Genomic DNA, 18,770 nt, shown 5'->3' on the forward strand with positions numbered 1-18,770 from the left:
AGAAAAGTGCACATTATATACATTGACGCCATTGCATATATGGTCCCTTGTTTTGGCTGCGACTTTGCACACGCAATTTCCAGAACCAGAATTACGAAAAGTAACAAAATTTTTGTAACACGTGCAACGTTTGTCCTCCAATCATTCATATTATTAGACATGTCATATGTGATACCATTTTTTTTATAAAAAAGATCCAGAATAACATATATAATCACAAGCAACGTTTCCTTTTTGTAGTTTTGTTTAGTTCAAATGATTTCCTTTTTGGCATCTATGATCACCTTTTTATATGCTAGAACAAACTTATAACTTGTTTGGTTTAAGATAATATTTTTATTTTTTTTAATAGTGGTCAAAATGCTATTTTTTTAAAAATTTATTTTCAGTGTTCAAATACTCGTATAGAATTGATGAAAATAAAAAATAAAGACAGTAAAAAAAACATTTTTACCATTTTCTGATGCAAATATTTAGAATTAAGAAATAAATCAAAATAATATAACATTTTTATATAGTTATAAAAACAAAAGATCCTAAACTAAACAGGTTCTCAATTTTCTCACAACGATCGTATAACCCATTCCTCCTGTAAAGATTTAAAAAAAATCTTTTACAAAAAAATTGGATTAGGGGAATCTATGAAAATTGATAGGGGAATTTTTATATTGCTTATCAATAAGAAAAATCGAAAAATCAAACTCTAGTCACAGGTGTGAATGAAAGACTTGACCAAGTGTACTAATCCCCTGTTGGTAAAAAGAATGTATAATAGAATAGACATTTTAAGATTTAAAGTAAATTAAATACATAAAAATATTGACTGATATGGTGAAAGTGTTTGTTCCTTGTGTATACTTTCTTTAAAATTAAACACATGTTAGGGGATTATAAAAGGTTAATTTTTCATAAAATTTCTTAAGCTTAATATAGAAAAGTTTATATGGATGACTCGAAGCCTTCTTAACTTAATATTCGGGTCCATGAACAATGAAGCCTTCTTGTTTAAGTTGGGCTACATGATGAGTTAGCCCATTGAGTAAGGAGGAAGGGACATATCCGGCAATGAAGGCAAAAAAACAACGATCATGAAGAGTTTTCTCCTTCCTCCTAACTGCTTTAGCATTTTCCTTTTAATAAACGAAGGAGAGAATTTAAGAGCTTACCCCGTCCAAACACCGCCACGTGTTCTCTCTTTTTTATTTTTCTTTCTATATCATTCATTTTTATCATTCTTGCTGATTCAACCCTATTTTACCTTCACACATTCATACATACGATACTAAGTAATCAAAATGCTCGCGACGGTTGCTGCCTCCGTACCTCAAAATCAAAACTCTAACCATGAAGTTGAATCCCCCAAGAAGAACAAAATTCAGGTTTCCAACACTAAGAAACCCCTTTTCTTTTACGTCAATCTTGCCAAGGTACGTAAATGTATTCTTTGATTCTTTTCTTTTTATTATTTGTAAGTTTTTTGATGGAATATTCCAACTCGCAACCTATCCCTCCCTCCATTTATCTTTTACCATTAACTCAATCTTATATGTCTCTTTATTATTTGAAAGTGTATGCATATGTACAATCAAATGAGTCACATTGATTTATTATAATAACTTTCTCTTGAAAAAGATTGGCTTCTTAAATGTTCTCATTGCCTAGGTCTGCAACCAAGACTATGATAATATTAAAGGAAACGTTGATAGATATGGTCAAAAGAGTTAATTAGAAAAAAAAAAGTTATATTTGAAAGTAACAATATTCTTTATGCAGTCACTGAATTTGTTGTTTGGATTCCTGATTTATCTCAATCGCTCTCACATTTCTCGAAGGCCTTGTTATTTTCGTTTTCTTATGTATAAAAAATTATCCCCTGGATCCTATGTGTATAACGCTGAAATGATTTATGCTTTGATACAGAGGTACATACAGCAACGCGATGAGGTTGTGCTTTCTGCTCTTGGAATGGGTACTGTTTCTCTAAAACTTATATTTTCATTCATCAGTCTTTGAACATAAAAATCAAATTTTCTTCCGTGTCTAAATTGCGGGAAAGTTATTATAAATATAAAACTGAACATTTTTAATTTTTTAATGCTATTTACTCCATATCATGTAGCAGCTAGTTTTGAGTCCATCTGTATATTCATGTTCATCATTAACCTAGTGTAATCCTGTCTACAGGTATAACTACGGTTGTCACAATTGCCGAAATTTTGAAGAACAATGGACTTGCTACTGAGAAGAGTAAGATTTCTTCTTGTTTGTTAATGTCTCATTTACAAAAGATGGTTAATTGTGGTTATTTTCCTAATCAATATTGTGGGATGGAACAGAAATTTCGACATCTTCAGTTAGCCTGAAGGATGAGAACAAAGGTCGCCTGGTTCAGAAGGCTAAGGTGGGTTACAAGTGGATTTTATAATTGTTTGGTAATATTATATGGAGAAAACAAAATAATAACCCTTTTTCATGATTTTGTAGATTGAAATTGTTATGGAGAAAACTGAGAAGAGCACTGAATCAGAAGCAGCTGCAACAGATGATGGCAATGAGAAGAAATGACAAATTAATATAGGAGATCCAGGCTGGTCTCAATGTGCACCTTATGTAGTTAACATCCCATGCATACTCAGTTTTGTGCTGTTTGCATTCAAAGTACATAAGTGGATAGATTAATTAGATAATTGTTTCATTGAATACCCTCGATCGAGATTACATTGATAAGGTTCCACTCAGTGGTCCAACATGTAGCTAGCTAGATTCTCATTTTCCCAATGTTGTGTCACTTTAGATTGCATTCCTACACACACACACACACCTTAAATTGATTTGTTGGTTTTTTCAGATCTTCCTAGACACATGCTTCTTATGTGGTGTTTACTCGTTCTAGATTTTCATTATTCATGGAAATTCTGTAAGGATTTTTCCTTGTTATATAATAATGAGTTGTTTCCACTTTTCCCCTCCTTGTAAAGTTGTACTCCACTTGAACCAGTAAATTAATGGCGTAACTTCAACGAATATTGTATAGCATTAGAATTAGAATCACCACATAATTAATTGCGAAAATTCAAAATATTACTCAAAAGTCAAAACATAGTTACTGTGTAACTTGATTTTTTTCATAAAAAATGTGATATTACACCTATTCAAATTGATTACCAGGCTTCCTCAAACAATCTACCTGTAGAATTTGACTGGCATATATATGGAAATCCTATAACTCCTCTCGCTTCAGGTTTTATTAAGCATAAGGATCTACTATTATATGTTTTTAAGATATATGATTAGGAATAATATTTTTAAAAATTAAAATGACGGGAGAAAGAATCGAACCTGAAGTTAAAAGTACTTACTTTTATCCTCATATCACAGGAAGGTGCGTATCCACCTCTTGTCTTAGGAAAAAAAATCAAACAAAATATGAAAAAAGTTATCTTTTAAAAATAAATAATGTATAATTAAGAATATTTTTTAATCTTGAAGCAAGCACAAATTAAAATATTATATTTCCAAGTTTAGATTTTTTTAAATAAATAACTTGTTAATACTTAAACCAGAGTTATAATAGCATAATTAATTAAGGAATTTATTTTCTTAGTTGTTAGTTGCTATGAAACATATGATTTAATTTAAGTTAATTTTTCTTAGGATTTGAATGGAAAGGTTAAAGGAAAAAATAGAAAAGCATTAAAAATTAAAATATTTTAATTGAATTAGAATGATATAAATATTCAATATTTTTTTAAGTATATATGAATATCTAATAAAAGATATCCAATACTCATTATAAAAACTTTTATTTATATGTCATTTTTTTTTTAAAAAATTATAACATTTCTTATACCAAATTCCACCTTAATTTACATGAAAATAACAATATAGGTAAAATTATATATACAATTCAAGAGAGAAAAAACCAGTTTTCTTTTTGAAAAAAAAAAAAAAAAACCGGTTGATGTTTATACAAATTTACATTAAATTAGATTCAATAATTATAGTTCAGACTTCAGAGTTGACAGTTAACTAGTTAAGAGTTAAAGAGCAAATGTTGCAAAGATGTTAGTTGAGTGGTTGGGCGGATTCAGGTATATATATATGGCTCTCCTTCCAAAACCCTAGATTCGTAACTGTACCTTTTCCTCGTCCCATTCAAGGTAATTTTACACTCTACACTAACTTGTTCAATAATTGATTATTCGTTTGTCATGGCCATTAGTGTCTTCCACCTCTAGATCCAGTTAATTCGAATCCTTCCTCCTGCTACTTGCATGTGATGTTTCGTTTCTGTCAATATCTATAATAGTATCATTTACTGTGTATCTTGGCAGTGAAACCTTGATGGCTGAAGTGGATCAGTACACGGGCGGTGAGCATGAGGCGGAGGAAACGATTGAGGTTGAGGCGGAGGAAGAAATGCACGGTGGTGAAGAGGCGGTTGTTGTTGCGGAGAAGAAGTGGCCGGGTTGGCCCGGGGAGAGTGTGTTTCGGATGTTAGTTCCTGCGCAGAAGGTTGGGGGTATCATTGGACGCAAAGGAGAGTTCATTAAGAAAATTGTCGAGGAGACACGAGCTCGCGTTAAAATTCTTGATGGTCCTCCCGGAACTGTGCAAAGGGCTGTAAGTTTCTCTCTTTCACTGTAGCTTCATCAGTTAGCCTTATATGTATCTTGTTGGCTACTTAATTGCAATTGTATTCTACTTTTTCTTTTCTTTTCTTTTTGTTTGGGGGAATACGGTTTGATGTTGTTGTTGATAGTTCAGCCGCTTGATAATTGATATTGGATTAGTATTGATCTAGAATCTTTACCATGCTCTTTTGCCTCTGTGTTTTTTTCTTTCTCTATGTTATATTATAATTTTAAATATCGGCCCAGCTTCTCGGTGATCGGAGTAGTAGAATGATGTTGGTGCTATCTGATTTTCTTTGGAGTTTCATGGTGATAGAATTTAGTTATATGTCTTATCTCTAGTTTTGTTTTACCATTATTGAATAAGACATTATAAATGAACAGAAACTGTATGAACTGATGTGTGTCTCCTTTTTAGGGCTAATTTGGTAGGTATTTATATAATACGTATGCGTTGCATTATTTTCTACTAGTCTGTGTCCAAACTGCTTATAAATATTTAGATTAGAAAATATTGGAAGGGTTCAAGTTCCTTTGCATATTGGATGTTTAAATCCTCTTGAAGATCTGGAATTTATGTTTCGGGAACCACTTCACAGTAAGTAATTCAAGTGGTGCTAATTATCCAGTGGAATTGAGTCTGTGATGATATTATGAAGGAGAATAGATTGTGGCTGTCTTTCCTTCAGCTACCTTCCATGACATTTCCAGTGTCCTCTTGTTGTACCCAGAAATTTAAATCAAAGTATTACAACTATAAAAAATGTAGCTTGTCCATGGTCTAAACTCTAAAATGTGACCTTAATCATGTGCTACAATAATAAAAAAAAAACTAAGTTGAAGAAGATGAAGCTAATTCGAAAATGAAGAGTGATGGCAAGAATCCACAGAATATGAATTTAATTCTAACGGAAAATGAATCTGTGCAGGTTCAATGTTCCAATTTTAAAGGCAACGACTCAATCATCAATTAGGTCTCAATATTGAAGAACCAAAGTTCCAGATACAGGGATCAGCATTGAGCATTGCAGAGTGCTGAAAAGTATGTTAACATGTAGACATTTTGTTCCAAAGTACCATGAAGCTCTGCATTCCATCTGGTAAATTCAAAACCTGGATGATTGATGTCTTGCCGCAGATTGCAAGCAATGAAAAGAAGCTTATAACCAGATCTAATACTATACTTAAACCGATAAAACTTAAGTATCAAAACTGAAGGTTTTTTGTCATACAGGTTATTGGACAAAAAGGATACAAAAACTACCCAAGTCTATCAATCAAGTTGACTTTTAACACATGGAGCTTCTCTATGTGTTAATGATTTATATGTTATCATACTAGTTCTTTACTAGATAATGTTGGTCATACTGTTCTAGAATTAGCTAAATGCACTCTTGTAGTCTTGTAAACCGAGATTCAATCATTAAGGAGTTAGAAGAAACTTCCACTGTGGCATGCATCTTATATCTTGTGACATGTCATATATTGTTGGCCTATTAGAATTATTATGTTCCAGTTTGAGACTTCCATTTTTGCAGGCAATTCTTAGTCTGTTTTAGTTGGTTGAATAAAAGTAGTAAGGAGCATTTCTTGTGGTATATGTAACTTTTGGAGTTATTGCATATATTGGCAGAGGGGATGGGTAGAGAAATTTAAGTTGATATACTTATGGTTCACTACTCAAGTAAGAAAAGAAGGGTAGAGGTCTGAAGAGAAATTTAAGGTGATAAACTTATGGTTCACTACTCAAGTAAGAAAAAATGGAAGAGGTCTGGGAAAAGATAAGTACGGTGTGGACTTATTGTATATATTGGTAAAAGGGCAGAGAAAGGAAAGGGGTTTCTTGGTCAGGTGAAGAGTTTAGGCTGCACAGTCTTTAAATTACACATTAGATTTCTTCATGTTTAATTTATTCTTAATGGAAGATGCTCATTAAGATCTCATATGTATCATGTTCCATCTATCCATCTCGGAACCAAACTTTGCAATATTATGATACCCAGTTGCTAATAATGAACAATGTGCTGCCATGGCTGGTACTTAAACCGAAAGTTGTTCAACATTTTGATTTACAAATATCAGATGAGGTTAAATTATTAAAAAGGATCTCATGGTGAACAATATCCTTGAGAATTTGGCTTTTAACTGAGCCTAATAGTGTTATGTGATCCATGTAGCCTATCTCATTGGTATAAGACTATTATTGCTGTTGTACTATCTGGTAAGGTTGCTAATGTAGATTAATTAGGAGCAAGAGTTATCAAGATAAGGTCTCAAACATAATGAGCTGTGTAGGGCATGTAGAAAGATGATCTGATGGTAAAGGATTTTTCTGGCATTTTGTTGACAGGTGAGAACATTATAGGGATTAATCGGGGAAGAAAATATCAGAAGGAGGATTGGCTTCTTTTTCTGAGTCTTCTAAGTTATTAGATTTTGTAATATTCAAAATTGCTTTCTTGCTTAGCTTGACATTGTGGGTGGCATGTAATATGCTTGGTAATTAATGCTTTTGTTGCTGTGTTATTGTGGGTTAATCTTTTTTTTTTTTTTGCTACCCTATATTCTGTATTCTTGTTGTACCTAGACATTGTAGTGAATGTTAAGGACAAGGATGGGCTGATGCTGTTATTTGTTCATTTGGTTAGGTAATGATATCAGCTAAAGAGGAACCTGGTTCCTCTGTTCCTCCTGCTGTGGATGGCTTATTAAGGGTTCATAAGCGGATTATTGATGGTTTAGAGAGTGATTTTACCCATGCTCCTTCAGGTGTGGCGGGGAAGGTTTCTACAAAACTTCTGGTCCCAGCCTCACAAGCAGGAAGTTTGATTGGGAAGCAAGGAGGGACTGTAAAATCTATCCAAGAAGCATCCAATTGTATTGTTAGAGTTCTTGGAGCAGGTTCTTCCTAGTATTTGATATAACATTTTCTCATCCAGTTGTTCCATTATTATCTTTTTTCATTATTTTAGAATTCTGTATTTCCATGGATTTCATTATGTTTTTTTATTTTTATTAAAATTTTGATACCATGATTTTGATTAGAGGTAAGGTTGAGCTTTTTGCACTGTGTACTACAGCTGTAATAGAGCACAATCTGGACATGCTTTTAAGCGATTCACTGGTGTCATAACTTTCATGCCACTGTTGGATTTATCATTATTTATATTATTGATATCACCAAAGCAGTCAGATATGCATCTCTAACTCCTACCACTAATAAATGACTAGTTAGAAAATAATGGAATCCTTCATTTACTAATTCAGTTGTCAGGAAAATAATCTTGATCTCAGTTTTGACATTCTATTCTAGATCACTCCTACAATCTAATTAGTTTTGAAGCATTCTGGAATCTTCTTTGTCTATCCTTTTTTAACTGGAAATTATTGCAGGATACAATTTAAGGGAGTGGTTTGAATAGAGAAAACAATATCTATTACTTTTAATCTTCTGATTTATGGTTTCAACTATAGTATTACTCAAAATTTGAAGCTTTTTTCCAATCTTTGCATTTTGGTTCATTGATTGGCTGTTTGACATTGTCCAGTTGCTAACCATCTGCATGGCTTTCTCTTCTGCAGAAGACCTCCCTATTTTTGCCCTTCAAGATGACAGGGTGGTTGAAGTAGTAGGGGATCCCACTGGAGTGCATAAGGCATTAGAGTTAATTGCCTCCCACCTAAGGAAGTTTTTAGTTGATCGCGGTGTAATTCCAATTTTTGAAATGAATGTAAGTGTGATTTCGTCTTAAACTTATTAAGAACCTATTTTCATAATAAGCTGATAAATGCTTGGGAGAGCCCATTTGTTTCAGCTATTTTTCAGGAGAAATAGTTTTATTTTGAAAATAACATTTTAAATTTTTTTAGCATTTGTTTTAACTTTTGAAAAAAAATCATTTTTTTACTATTTTGAGTAGTTTCTGAACAAAAGCTATAATTATAACTACTTTTTATCACTTTTTTTAAAAAGTACTTTTTATAATTGTTATCAAGCAAAAAATAGCTTATATTTTCCATAGAATATCTATTTTTTTTTTCTTTTTCAATACATCCTTAAAATCACTTTTTTATAAAAATTTAAACAAATAAGCCCTAAATTACTATTTCTCCAGATGCAAACAGCTAATACCCACCATGCGGAGCACATGCCACCCCACCAATCTTGGGGTCCACCTCAGGGTCTTCCTCCAAATGTTGGTGGAGGTTCTGGTTTTGGACCTCCTTCTCAATACATGCCACCTCCACGACAACTTGATAGTTATTATCCACCAGCTGAAATGCCTCCTCCAGTGGACAGACAGCCCCATCAAGGTATATCTGCTTATGGAAGAGATGCTTCAATAGGTGTTCATGCATCTTCAAATACTCAATCTGCACCTTCCATTGTCACACAGGTACTTGTTCTTATTGCAAAATTGTTTTGTAATAATCCCCAACAGAATGCTGTACTTGTTCGTAGAATTTGTGGGCTTGTATTTCTGTGGTTTCGTGCAGGGACTTCTTGTAACTTTGGGAAACCTAGCAAGCTAGTCACAAAATTTCCATATAAATTGATAAGTAGCATTTCTTTTCAGGTTAGATTTAAGATAGCAGAAGATGGTGAAAGAACAAACAAAAACTTGGATGTTTAGCTTAAATATTTAAACAAAGTATATGAAATATCTGTACTTGGATGATTAATAATTTAAGCTTGAGTTTAAATGGAAGTGTGGGTGCAGGCATGCACTCATGACTAGCTTTGTATTGACATTTAGGATTGGAGGTGATGCAATATATACTTATATGGACCTGAGTTCCTGTTCTTTATAAAACTTATTACTTTTTTTATCATAAAGATTAATTTTGTTGTTATTTTGGCAGATCACGCAGCAAATGCAAATTCCTCTATCTTATGCTGATGCTGTTATTGGAACAGCTGGAGCAAGTATAAGCTACATCAGACGAGCTAGTGGGGCTACTGTTACCATACAAGAAGCAAGAGGTGTTCCTGGGGAGATGACAGTTGAAATCAGTGGAACTGCTTCTCAAGTCCAAACAGCACAGCAACTAATACAGGTAATTCTGATCTTGGTTTTTTAATCAATTTAAAAACTTTTCAATCCTTAAGATGCTGCATGCCTTTTAAATATTTTTTCAACTGTAGTTAAACTTGTTTTTTTAATCTTAATATGAAATTATTCAGTGAAAAGCTGTTTGTAGTGTTCATCGGGGACCTAAAATATTCATTTTGCACTTGAGTTCCATTTTCATCAAGGTTAATCTTTTAACTAAAAACGGAGAGGAAGTGTAGGGGACCATTAGCTTGTTGAATTTCTAAAGTACAAAGTTACCTTTCCCAAGTATTGTCCCAATCAAAAAAGTTGGGAGTAACTTTGTAATTTTGTTTTTTTTTCAATTGTTCCTATTCACCCCCCTCATTTGTATGACGTGAGAAAATTATCATTGCTTACTAATTTCATTTTCTATCCTTTCTTATTTTGTTCCCAAAGAGAGGGACTGAAGTTATCTGAGCTTTGTGTTCATAATTTTTCTGGATTATGTTGTCAATGTTTGAACTGATTTAATGCATGTTTGTAATACTTAAATTTAGATAAACAGTCACTTAATTTTCAAAATTTCTCTTAGTAAGAACAAGTTATTATTTCTTTAAAATAAGTTAAACCAAACATGCACTTGCTTTGCGTGATTAGTTTGCATGGTAATCAACTGATACAATTATGAATATGTGGTGCAGAATTTTATGGCTGAAGCTGCAGCTGCAGCTGCAGCACCAGCACAGCCGCAAACAACTGTGCCTGCTGCAGACCAAGGATACAATTCTTACCCTGCCCATGGTTCTCTCTATGCGTCTCCTCCTTCCAATCCTGGACATGCTGGAGGCTATAGCTCAGTTTATGGTGCAAACTATGGGTACTAGGCTGGACAGTGCAACTAATGCCTGCAATTATTGAAATGTAAAATGATGGGAACAGAATTACTGTAATAATTTAAGAAATATTAGATTATTGTCTGACCCTTGTGTTCTGTTGTACACGTAGTCATTTGGAAAGGTAAAACATACAATTCGTGGCCTTCTGATGTATCATTTACTTGTTCTATGATTCTATCTAATTGGTGCACCTATGCCTCTAACTATTTTTGCATAATTACATGCTATTTAAATACTAAGGGAGCATTTGTTTCAAAAACTATTTATTTATTTTGTGGAAATATTATCTTGAGAATAATATAACATGCGAATGTTATTTTCAAGTATTTAAAAAGATGTGTTTGGTTAACTATTAAATTGTTGAGAATATTTTTTATATTCTCAGAAATAAATAATTAAACATGTTTTTGGTTGAGTTTTCTTACAAATATATAGTATAATTATTTAAATATCTTTATTATTTTAAAGATATTAATTTCAATATCACGCCTCTTCTTTACTCCACAGCTGCACAAACGTAACACCCCTTCAACAAGAGCCAAAAAACAATGCAACTTTACTACAATCAATATAAAAAAATAAAATAAATTATGTGCATAAAGTCATTTGGGAACCAATTCCTACTCGAAAACAAAAGATACAAAAGACAAAAAGAAACGTTCTTGTTGCTGCATACTAAAACCAGCAACTCAGTCACAACATTCCTATCCCACCACAACTCAATTTTTTGTCCTCCTCAATGATACAATTAAAAGATGCACAATTAACAAACCACTAAAATAGAGACACCCTCGTGACAAAATAAACAAGGAATCACCGAACGAATAAAGCATTTGCGGGAAACGAAAAAATTATCGCACATAGTATGCAGGAATGAAATTGGTGGTATCGTAAATGAGATTGTGAGGGTAGTCAGGTAATGGGTAATAAGGAGGGTATATCTGCCTTTTTACTCATGAAGATGAATTTCTGTCACATTTGGAATAAATTTTCTTGGTCCCCTCCTCCGAGAATAAATTTTAGTTGAACGTAAATTATGACTTTTCTCAAAAATAATATTATATCGTAAGAAACTTGGGATAAATTTTTCCATTATGTATTCCTGAGAATAATAAATAATCTGTTTCCCCAAAAGAAACTGCTAAACGAGTTTGAAGCGCAAGTCGGGATGTGGAGGATGCTATTTGGGAATTCCTAGCACACCTGTAATCAACTTTCACTCTAATGATTCCAAGGCTGCATTTTTTTGTTCCTATATTTTATTTTGTTAGGGTTGAAAAATAATAAAATTAAGGGTAGGTATTGAGCTTTGATTCTCTACGCAATCCACATCCTTTGTTAGCAAGGATCCACGCGTTGTACATAATTACATACATGCAATTTTTTCTGTAACGCATTTTTGCTAGTTGTTTATTATAAATTTATAAGCGATAAATTGAGCATCATTACACAGCTGGTCTTCATAAAATTCCATGCATGTTAATCTATCTGTCTACATATACTTGGGAAAATTGTTAACTACGCGGACAAGAATTATCTTTGACAAAAAAATCCCAATTGTAAAGTTAAAATATATTATAAATTTATTTAAGTGATATTGTTAAAATAATTAAGACCCAGCTATATGATGTGAGCAGAGAAAATATTTTTCTAAATACTCTTTATTTAGCACATGTTTGACCGGTGATGCAATCTCGATTTCTTTTCCACGGTCATATTGAAGTAACCCTTTATTGCTTCTGATTTTTCACGGTCACACCACACCACGATTTTGACTGTCAGAATCGATTCCGAACAGTATCCAAACACACTTAAGCAAATTGTGAGGCTCCAATACATCGGTTTCTAGGAACCATTTTATGAGTCAAATTCAAAATTTTAGCTTGAAACAAGTGTGTATTGAGCTATTATATGCGCTGCGCTATTAAACAATGCGAATTGATTGACAAACATGGAGAGCTGAAACAATTAATTCACATTAATGTAGAGGAAATAAAAAATATCATTTGGTGGAGGGTCTAAGCTAGCAAGCCTAAATAAGAAATAATGAAAAGCTAAGCTGTGGCATGAGACTTAGATGGGAGCTGCACAGGTGGTTCTAAAGTGACCTGTTTGATTACAACGACTACAATGCACGACTCGTTTTACACGGCCACGGTCTTCAGCACGAACCCGCTTCTTTCTAGGTCGACCCGGTGGCCTGAGTGATTTAGGAGGGTTCATAGCAATTTGAAGTTGAAGTTGATCAGCATTGGAAGCATTGACATCCCCCTCAGCCTCAGACAACTCCTTCCACAGAGACTTATCAGGAATTGGATGTATGGTCTGTGAGTATGTCTTCCTATAGGTTGCAACTGTAAAACAGCTTTCTGTGAATCTATGCACATTCTGCCTAATAGACAGAAGCGCAGCCACAGCATGTGCACAAGGCAAGCCATACAGCTGCCACCCACGACATTGACAGCAACGGGTCCTAATATCAACAGTATTTGTTCCTTCATGAGATATAACTTCAAATTCAGCGTCAGTGGCACGAAGTACCTGGTGTGTCCGTGCACGATCAAGAGCCTCTGCAACATGTCTCTCAGCAGAAGGTACAAGAATTGATGGCCACTGCATACTGGTCTCTCGCCGTTCATTAAACCAAGTCATTAGCTGCCTTCTAATGCATTCCATCATTTGAATTATCGGAAGCCCAGATGCATCTAATATCCATGAATTTAAAGATTCAACTATGTTTGCTGTCAAATGAAAAAAACTTTGCCCCTCAAAATAAGCAGTAGCCCACAAATGAGGTGGAATTCTTCGTATCCAATATGCAGCATCTTGTGATATCTCTTCAATCTCTAAAACTTTTGATTCAAATTCAAGTATGGTAAGAACTTGAGCTGCTTCCCACAGAAGATTAACAAGTATAGTATTATTAAACTCCTTGCGAAAGCTGTCAATCAAGTGACGCATACAAAACCCATGGAAAGCAGTAGGAAAATTTGCTTCCACACCATCTACAATTCCCTTCTGTCTGTTGGACAAAATTGTAAGCCTTGGCATGTTTTCAGTGTTAATCTCCAGCAGGTTATGAAGTTCAGACAGAAACCACATCCAATTATCATCATTCTCCTCATCAACAACACCAAATGCCAAAGGAAAGAGAGCCCCATCACCATCAAATCCAGTAGCAAGAAGTAATGTACCAAGATACTTGCTCTTCAAATATATTCTATCAAGCTCCAAAAGTGGTCGACAAGCATTTAAAAAACCATATATTGATGCTTGAAAGGATATGAAGAGGCGTTGGAAGCAATTATCAGTAGGGTTTGCATAAACAGATGCAATACTGCCAGGGTTTGTGCGTTTCACTTGTTCAATGTACTGTGGAAGCAAGCGGTATCCCTCTTCAAAAGATCCACGCATTGCAGCCATGATACGCTCCTTACCTCTCCATGCTTGCTTGTATGACAAAGTGATGCCATGAACCCTATGAATTTCTTCCAATATCTCCTTTGGCTTGCAATTAGGGTTCTCCTTTAGCCTTTGCTCCACAGAGGTAGCAACCCATTGAACTGAGGCTTGTTGATGGCCAAGATGTGAAATTCCTCCACATGTATGACTCTCATGGACTGTCCTGATAGTAAAAGTTGGAACCCCGGGGAGCTTCGCTGCATGAATGCGCCAGGGACATCCTTCACTTTGGCATTTAGCAGTAAAGCGGGTCTTGTCAGATTTGATAGTCTGCATCTCAAAGTGCAGAGCAATTGCCGTATCCCTCAATGCCCTCCGGCAACTCCTAACATCAGGGAATTCTTGTCCCACTGACAATTCATAATTGGGACTAATAGCTAATGTACGAGCTTGAATTACAGGGGGTGTGGTAACCATAAGCTGGGATTCATGGAAACCGATTGCTTCAGCAGATTCAATACTCATTTCCGGGTTCTGGACCACAGTCAGGGCCATGTTCTCATCAAATTCCTGATTTTCTGAAACAGCCAAATCATTGTTCTCTGGTATGTCCAAGTCATGATTTTGTGTGGGAATGGGCATCTCATGGTCATCATGCTCAGGTTTTTGATCCATTGATAACTCATTCTCATGCCCATATGTGTGAACTCCTTCATCATCATGGTTTAACCCTAAATCCAATTCATGGTCATTGACAATTCCTAAGACCGGTTCATGATCATGAGTTTGTTCCAGACCCAAATGTTGATCATCAGTTCGTCTCAATTCCAAATCATGGTTCCCGCTGAGGCCCAAACTATGATTATGGTTCAGCATCAGTTGCTGGTCATGGCCAAGTGCTAAATTATGACTTTGGCCAAGTATCAAATCATGGTTAGCCATTGAAGACATGAATCACTACACCGACAATTTGCGGATAGAACACCAGCTGAAAGAAACCACAGATAACTATAGAAAAGTCAGATAAAATCATACAAAATGAGAAATTTGATGGTTAAATTCAACTAAATATGCTGAACTTCAAAACTGTAGCAAATAAACAGTTCAAAGGAGGCAAGGGAGTGAAGACATACCACTATCCAAATCCAGCAAAAGTAAGAAAAACATACAAAATTAGAAACAGCTAGAAAGATGGGATTCATAATGAAACATACACAACACACTCTCCACTCTTAATGACCTAGCTATCTCAAGTTACAAATCCCAAATTACGTAAGACAGTGTCAAGTGTTGAGTACAATTGTACTATTGGGATTTCAAAATGCAAATCCATGATTGTATAGTAGACTATCAACAGCCACAAACATACCATTCGAACTTCTATCAAATTAAAAGTCGTCCCAGAAACAAATTCAAATCGCATGGGCAGCCACACAATAAAAAAAATCTCTCCCTTCTGATAACAGAGAAAGAAAAAAAAAACATAAGTTTGCAATCAAAATAAATGAAAGAAAACAACTGCTTTGAGCTTCAGTTAGTAAACTCGAGTCGAGTGAGGCTATACGTAACCCATCAAAAAACAAAACAGAAAAGGACAGACTTTGAAGGAAATATAAAACCATAACCAGAATTAGAACCGAAAATTCAACAAAACTTAACACGTGGAATATACAAACCACACCCCCGTAAGAATTCAAGGCAAAAAATATGCTCTTGATGAGGAGACGCAGAGTAAATTACCTGAAAGATTAAAACTTGGAGGAGAAGAAGCGGAACCCTAAGTGGGAATAGAAAGGTGTGATCGAAGAAGAAACGGGAATTTGAAAAAATGGCGGGGAAGTAGAGAAAGAGAAAATCAGAATATGGAGAAGGAAGGAAGGAAGTAAGGGTAAGGAGAAGAGAGGAAGATCGGGAATTAGAGGGTCCTCAAGGGAAATCCATACTTTCACCTAAGCACCAACAGAGGGTATTTAGGTCAAACGAAACCACCCTCTCCTCTTTTCTTTTCCTATTAGGCTAATTACTCTTTTGCCCTCTAGATAATTCTTAAAATGATTTTAGTTATCCCTTGGACTAATGATTTGTTGGTGATTACACTTATTATTTTTAATTTTTAATAATGAGTAAATTATTTTTTTCTGGTTCAGAGACACCTTTCTCAATCCAGTGAGTGAAGGATTAATCTCACTCAAAATTTATGATTATTATTGAATAAGAAAATTTTACATAATGAAAATTAAATACGAGTTTTCTAATTAAATATATTATTTTTATATTTGAAAAGATGTAACGAAACTACGGAATCTTATATCACTTCACTAACTCTTTAAAAAAATTAATGATTAATATTATATTTTATTTACACCTTGTTATATTTTTTTATTTATAAAAATTAAAGACAAGTATAAGAGAGTATACACTAACTCAACACATGTTTAATTAACTAGACTAAACTTCTTAATTATAATTATATACTAATTATATATATATGTATGATGTAATATTAAATCAATCATTATTTTTTTATTGATATATAAAATTATTTACTTTATTCTTTAAAATGAATTATTTACTTTAAAATAATCTCATGTGAATATAACCTTAGAGATTTATGCTAAACAATTTTTCCGGATATTGGTAAATCTCAATGGAGTTTACATTTGATTTTATTTTTTGTGTAAAGCTTTTATGCTGTTATTAAACTATGTATTATTATTCTGATTCTGAATGATAAAAAAAATGTATTAAAGACCAAAGACCAAAAAATTATTATTACAGTCAAACTCATTACCAAATAGTATTTTTTTTTATTACAGTTAAACTCTTCAGTTATATTTCTAACTTTTAAAATCATTATTATTACAATCAACCTCTTCAGTTATTATTTCCAACTTTTAAAATTATTATCATTGCAGTAAACAAAAGTTATTAAAAATTAGAAAATGTGTAGTAGTTAAAATTTATTAAAAATTACAACAGAAAAAGTCAATAAATATATAATAAGATCTATAAAAATATGATTTGTAATAAATTTTAATTAATATTCCTCTTTTGCTTTTTGTAAGATATTTTTAATTAATTCACATTTTTAAAGAAAATTAGTTAATTTAATTAATATTATTAAATTGTCAATATTTTGTAATGTTTTTTCAAAACTATTGATACCTAAGATACTAGCTGAGAGAGACAGAGACTAGTGAGTATCAGATATTTAGTCGCCTTGCTGAAGTACCCATGCTAATGCCAACTGAGCAGGAATGGCCTGATGCTCCTTAGCAAGGCCTTCAATTCGTTTATATATATTCTTGTTCTCGGCTTGAAAGCGTGGATGTGCTTTCTGATAATTGAAATAACCCTCAGAAACAACATCTTCCATTCTTTGCAAAAAGAAAATGTACAATTTTATATTCTTATGGAGAAAAACAAATATGGTTCACTACTTCAGCTTAAACACACAAGTATTTGCAATGAATAGACAACAAACCAACCAATGTGTAATTCAAGATTGAGAAATTGATCATTGCTATTTGATAATTTGTCATTATTAACAATTCCATGGTATGCAGCAGAATTATGTACATGCCAAATTGCTATATACCAGGGAGCTTATTGCAGGCATTTTCCGCAACTCCTTTGCCGCCAAAAAAGCCACGACCAAGAGGATATCTTTGGTATAGCCGTTTGTGTTAGAAATTAAGTTATCCATTGTTTATCAAAGAATTCTAAATTTTATGTTAGTCGACATATTTTTTATTTGGTTTCTAATTGTATTCAAACTTTGATTATGAATGAAATCATATAAACACGCTTTAGTTAAAATAAATATATATGGTATTAGCATTTCTCAAACTATTGCTAGCTTTAATAACCTGATGTTAGTAATAACAATTTATATTATGATAAAATGTTATTTTTAACTTTTGGTAATTTTTTAAAAAATAGTACAAATTTAATTCAAAAGTAAAGCTAAAAATAGATTGAAAGATCAGATATTACAAAAATTTAAAAATGTTATCGTTAAGAAAAAAAGTTCTAACAGCATTTTTTATTGAGAAATAACTCTTAAAAACACATGTGTTCAAGATATCTATTCTAATTCATATCGTCCAAGAATTTTTTATTTTTTAATCAATGTCTAATGTATTTTTTTCCTACATTTTATAAAAAAATTGATAAATACATTTTATAATTTTTGTGAAAAAAAAAAAAACACTCCAAGTTGCAACGCACATTTGCGAATTGCTTCGAATGGACGTTTTTGCCACAAGTGTCACCTCGCTTACACGTGGTGATTGTTTCTCCTACCAACGACTAACTTTTTTTTTTTTGGTACATTCTAACTTTTTTATTATCCACACAAATAGAATTCATTTTAATTTTTACAGTTATTTTATACCTTTTATTTATCAAATTTGTATTAACTTACTTTAGAAAATACTCGGATTTTTTTAATAAAATGTAAAATCGTTATCTTTCTCGCTTAATTAAAATCTATTTTCTAAGTTTATCTTATTGTTTTATAAAAATATTTAGCCCAACTTTTAAAATAAAATTCAAAAACAATATTAAACATATTAAGGTCTGTATATTCAAACGATCATTTTTCAAGTAAAAGTGTAAATAATCTTACCTGTAACTTAGGGACGGATGTAAAAATCTTATATAGGAGTTGAATTTTTTTTCCTTCCGTTATAATTATTTAAATATCTAATTTTAATAAAAAATATTTTAAAACAATTATTATTTTTATACATAAAATCAAAACTATTTTTATATTAAATGATAATAACCTTAATTATTAT

General features: G+C 32.9%; 3 protein-coding genes across 4 annotated transcripts; 2 read left to right on the plus strand and 1 right to left on the minus strand.

Moving 5' to 3' along the window:
- The first annotated feature begins 1,096 nt into the window (after positions 1-1,096).
- On the plus strand, positions 1,097-2,963 carry LOC114399378 (uncharacterized protein At2g34160-like). Its single transcript, XM_028361567.1, has 5 exons — positions 1,097-1,427; positions 1,921-1,969; positions 2,185-2,247; positions 2,337-2,401; positions 2,485-2,963. The coding sequence occupies exons 1-5, from the start codon at positions 1,296-1,298 to the stop codon at positions 2,563-2,565; spliced, it is 390 nt and encodes a 129-aa protein (XP_028217368.1). The 5' UTR covers positions 1,097-1,295; the 3' UTR covers positions 2,566-2,963.
- Positions 2,964-4,006: 1,043 nt separating this feature from the next.
- Positions 4,007-10,769, plus strand: LOC114400161 (flowering locus K homology domain-like). Its single transcript, XM_028362471.1, has 7 exons — positions 4,007-4,160; positions 4,335-4,623; positions 7,283-7,535; positions 8,217-8,365; positions 8,750-9,031; positions 9,498-9,692; positions 10,372-10,769. Exons 2-7 carry the CDS (start codon positions 4,345-4,347, stop codon positions 10,552-10,554), a joined length of 1,341 nt encoding a protein of 446 aa, XP_028218272.1. The 5' UTR covers positions 4,007-4,160; positions 4,335-4,344; the 3' UTR covers positions 10,555-10,769.
- Positions 10,770-12,490: 1,721 nt separating this feature from the next.
- Positions 12,491-15,918, minus strand: LOC114398939. 2 transcript variants are annotated; one of them, XM_028361025.1, is made up of 2 exons: positions 15,709-15,918; positions 12,491-14,956 (listed from the first exon to the last, which is right to left on the minus strand). In XM_028361025.1, the coding sequence occupies exon 2, from the start codon at positions 14,917-14,919 to the stop codon at positions 12,640-12,642; it is 2,280 nt and encodes a 759-aa protein (XP_028216826.1). In that variant the 5' UTR covers positions 14,920-14,956; positions 15,709-15,918; the 3' UTR covers positions 12,491-12,639. The 2 variants fall into 2 exon arrangements, with proteins under 2 accessions (XP_028216826.1, XP_028216827.1); XM_028361026.1 differs by having other exon boundaries at positions 12,491-14,976.
- Positions 15,919-18,770: the final 2,852 nt, after the last annotated feature.

This window comes from Glycine soja, chromosome 19 (assembly GCF_004193775.1).
Source record: "Glycine soja cultivar W05 chromosome 19, ASM419377v2, whole genome shotgun sequence".
In the NCBI taxonomy this organism is placed as follows: Eukaryota; Viridiplantae; Streptophyta; class Magnoliopsida; order Fabales; family Fabaceae; genus Glycine; species Glycine soja.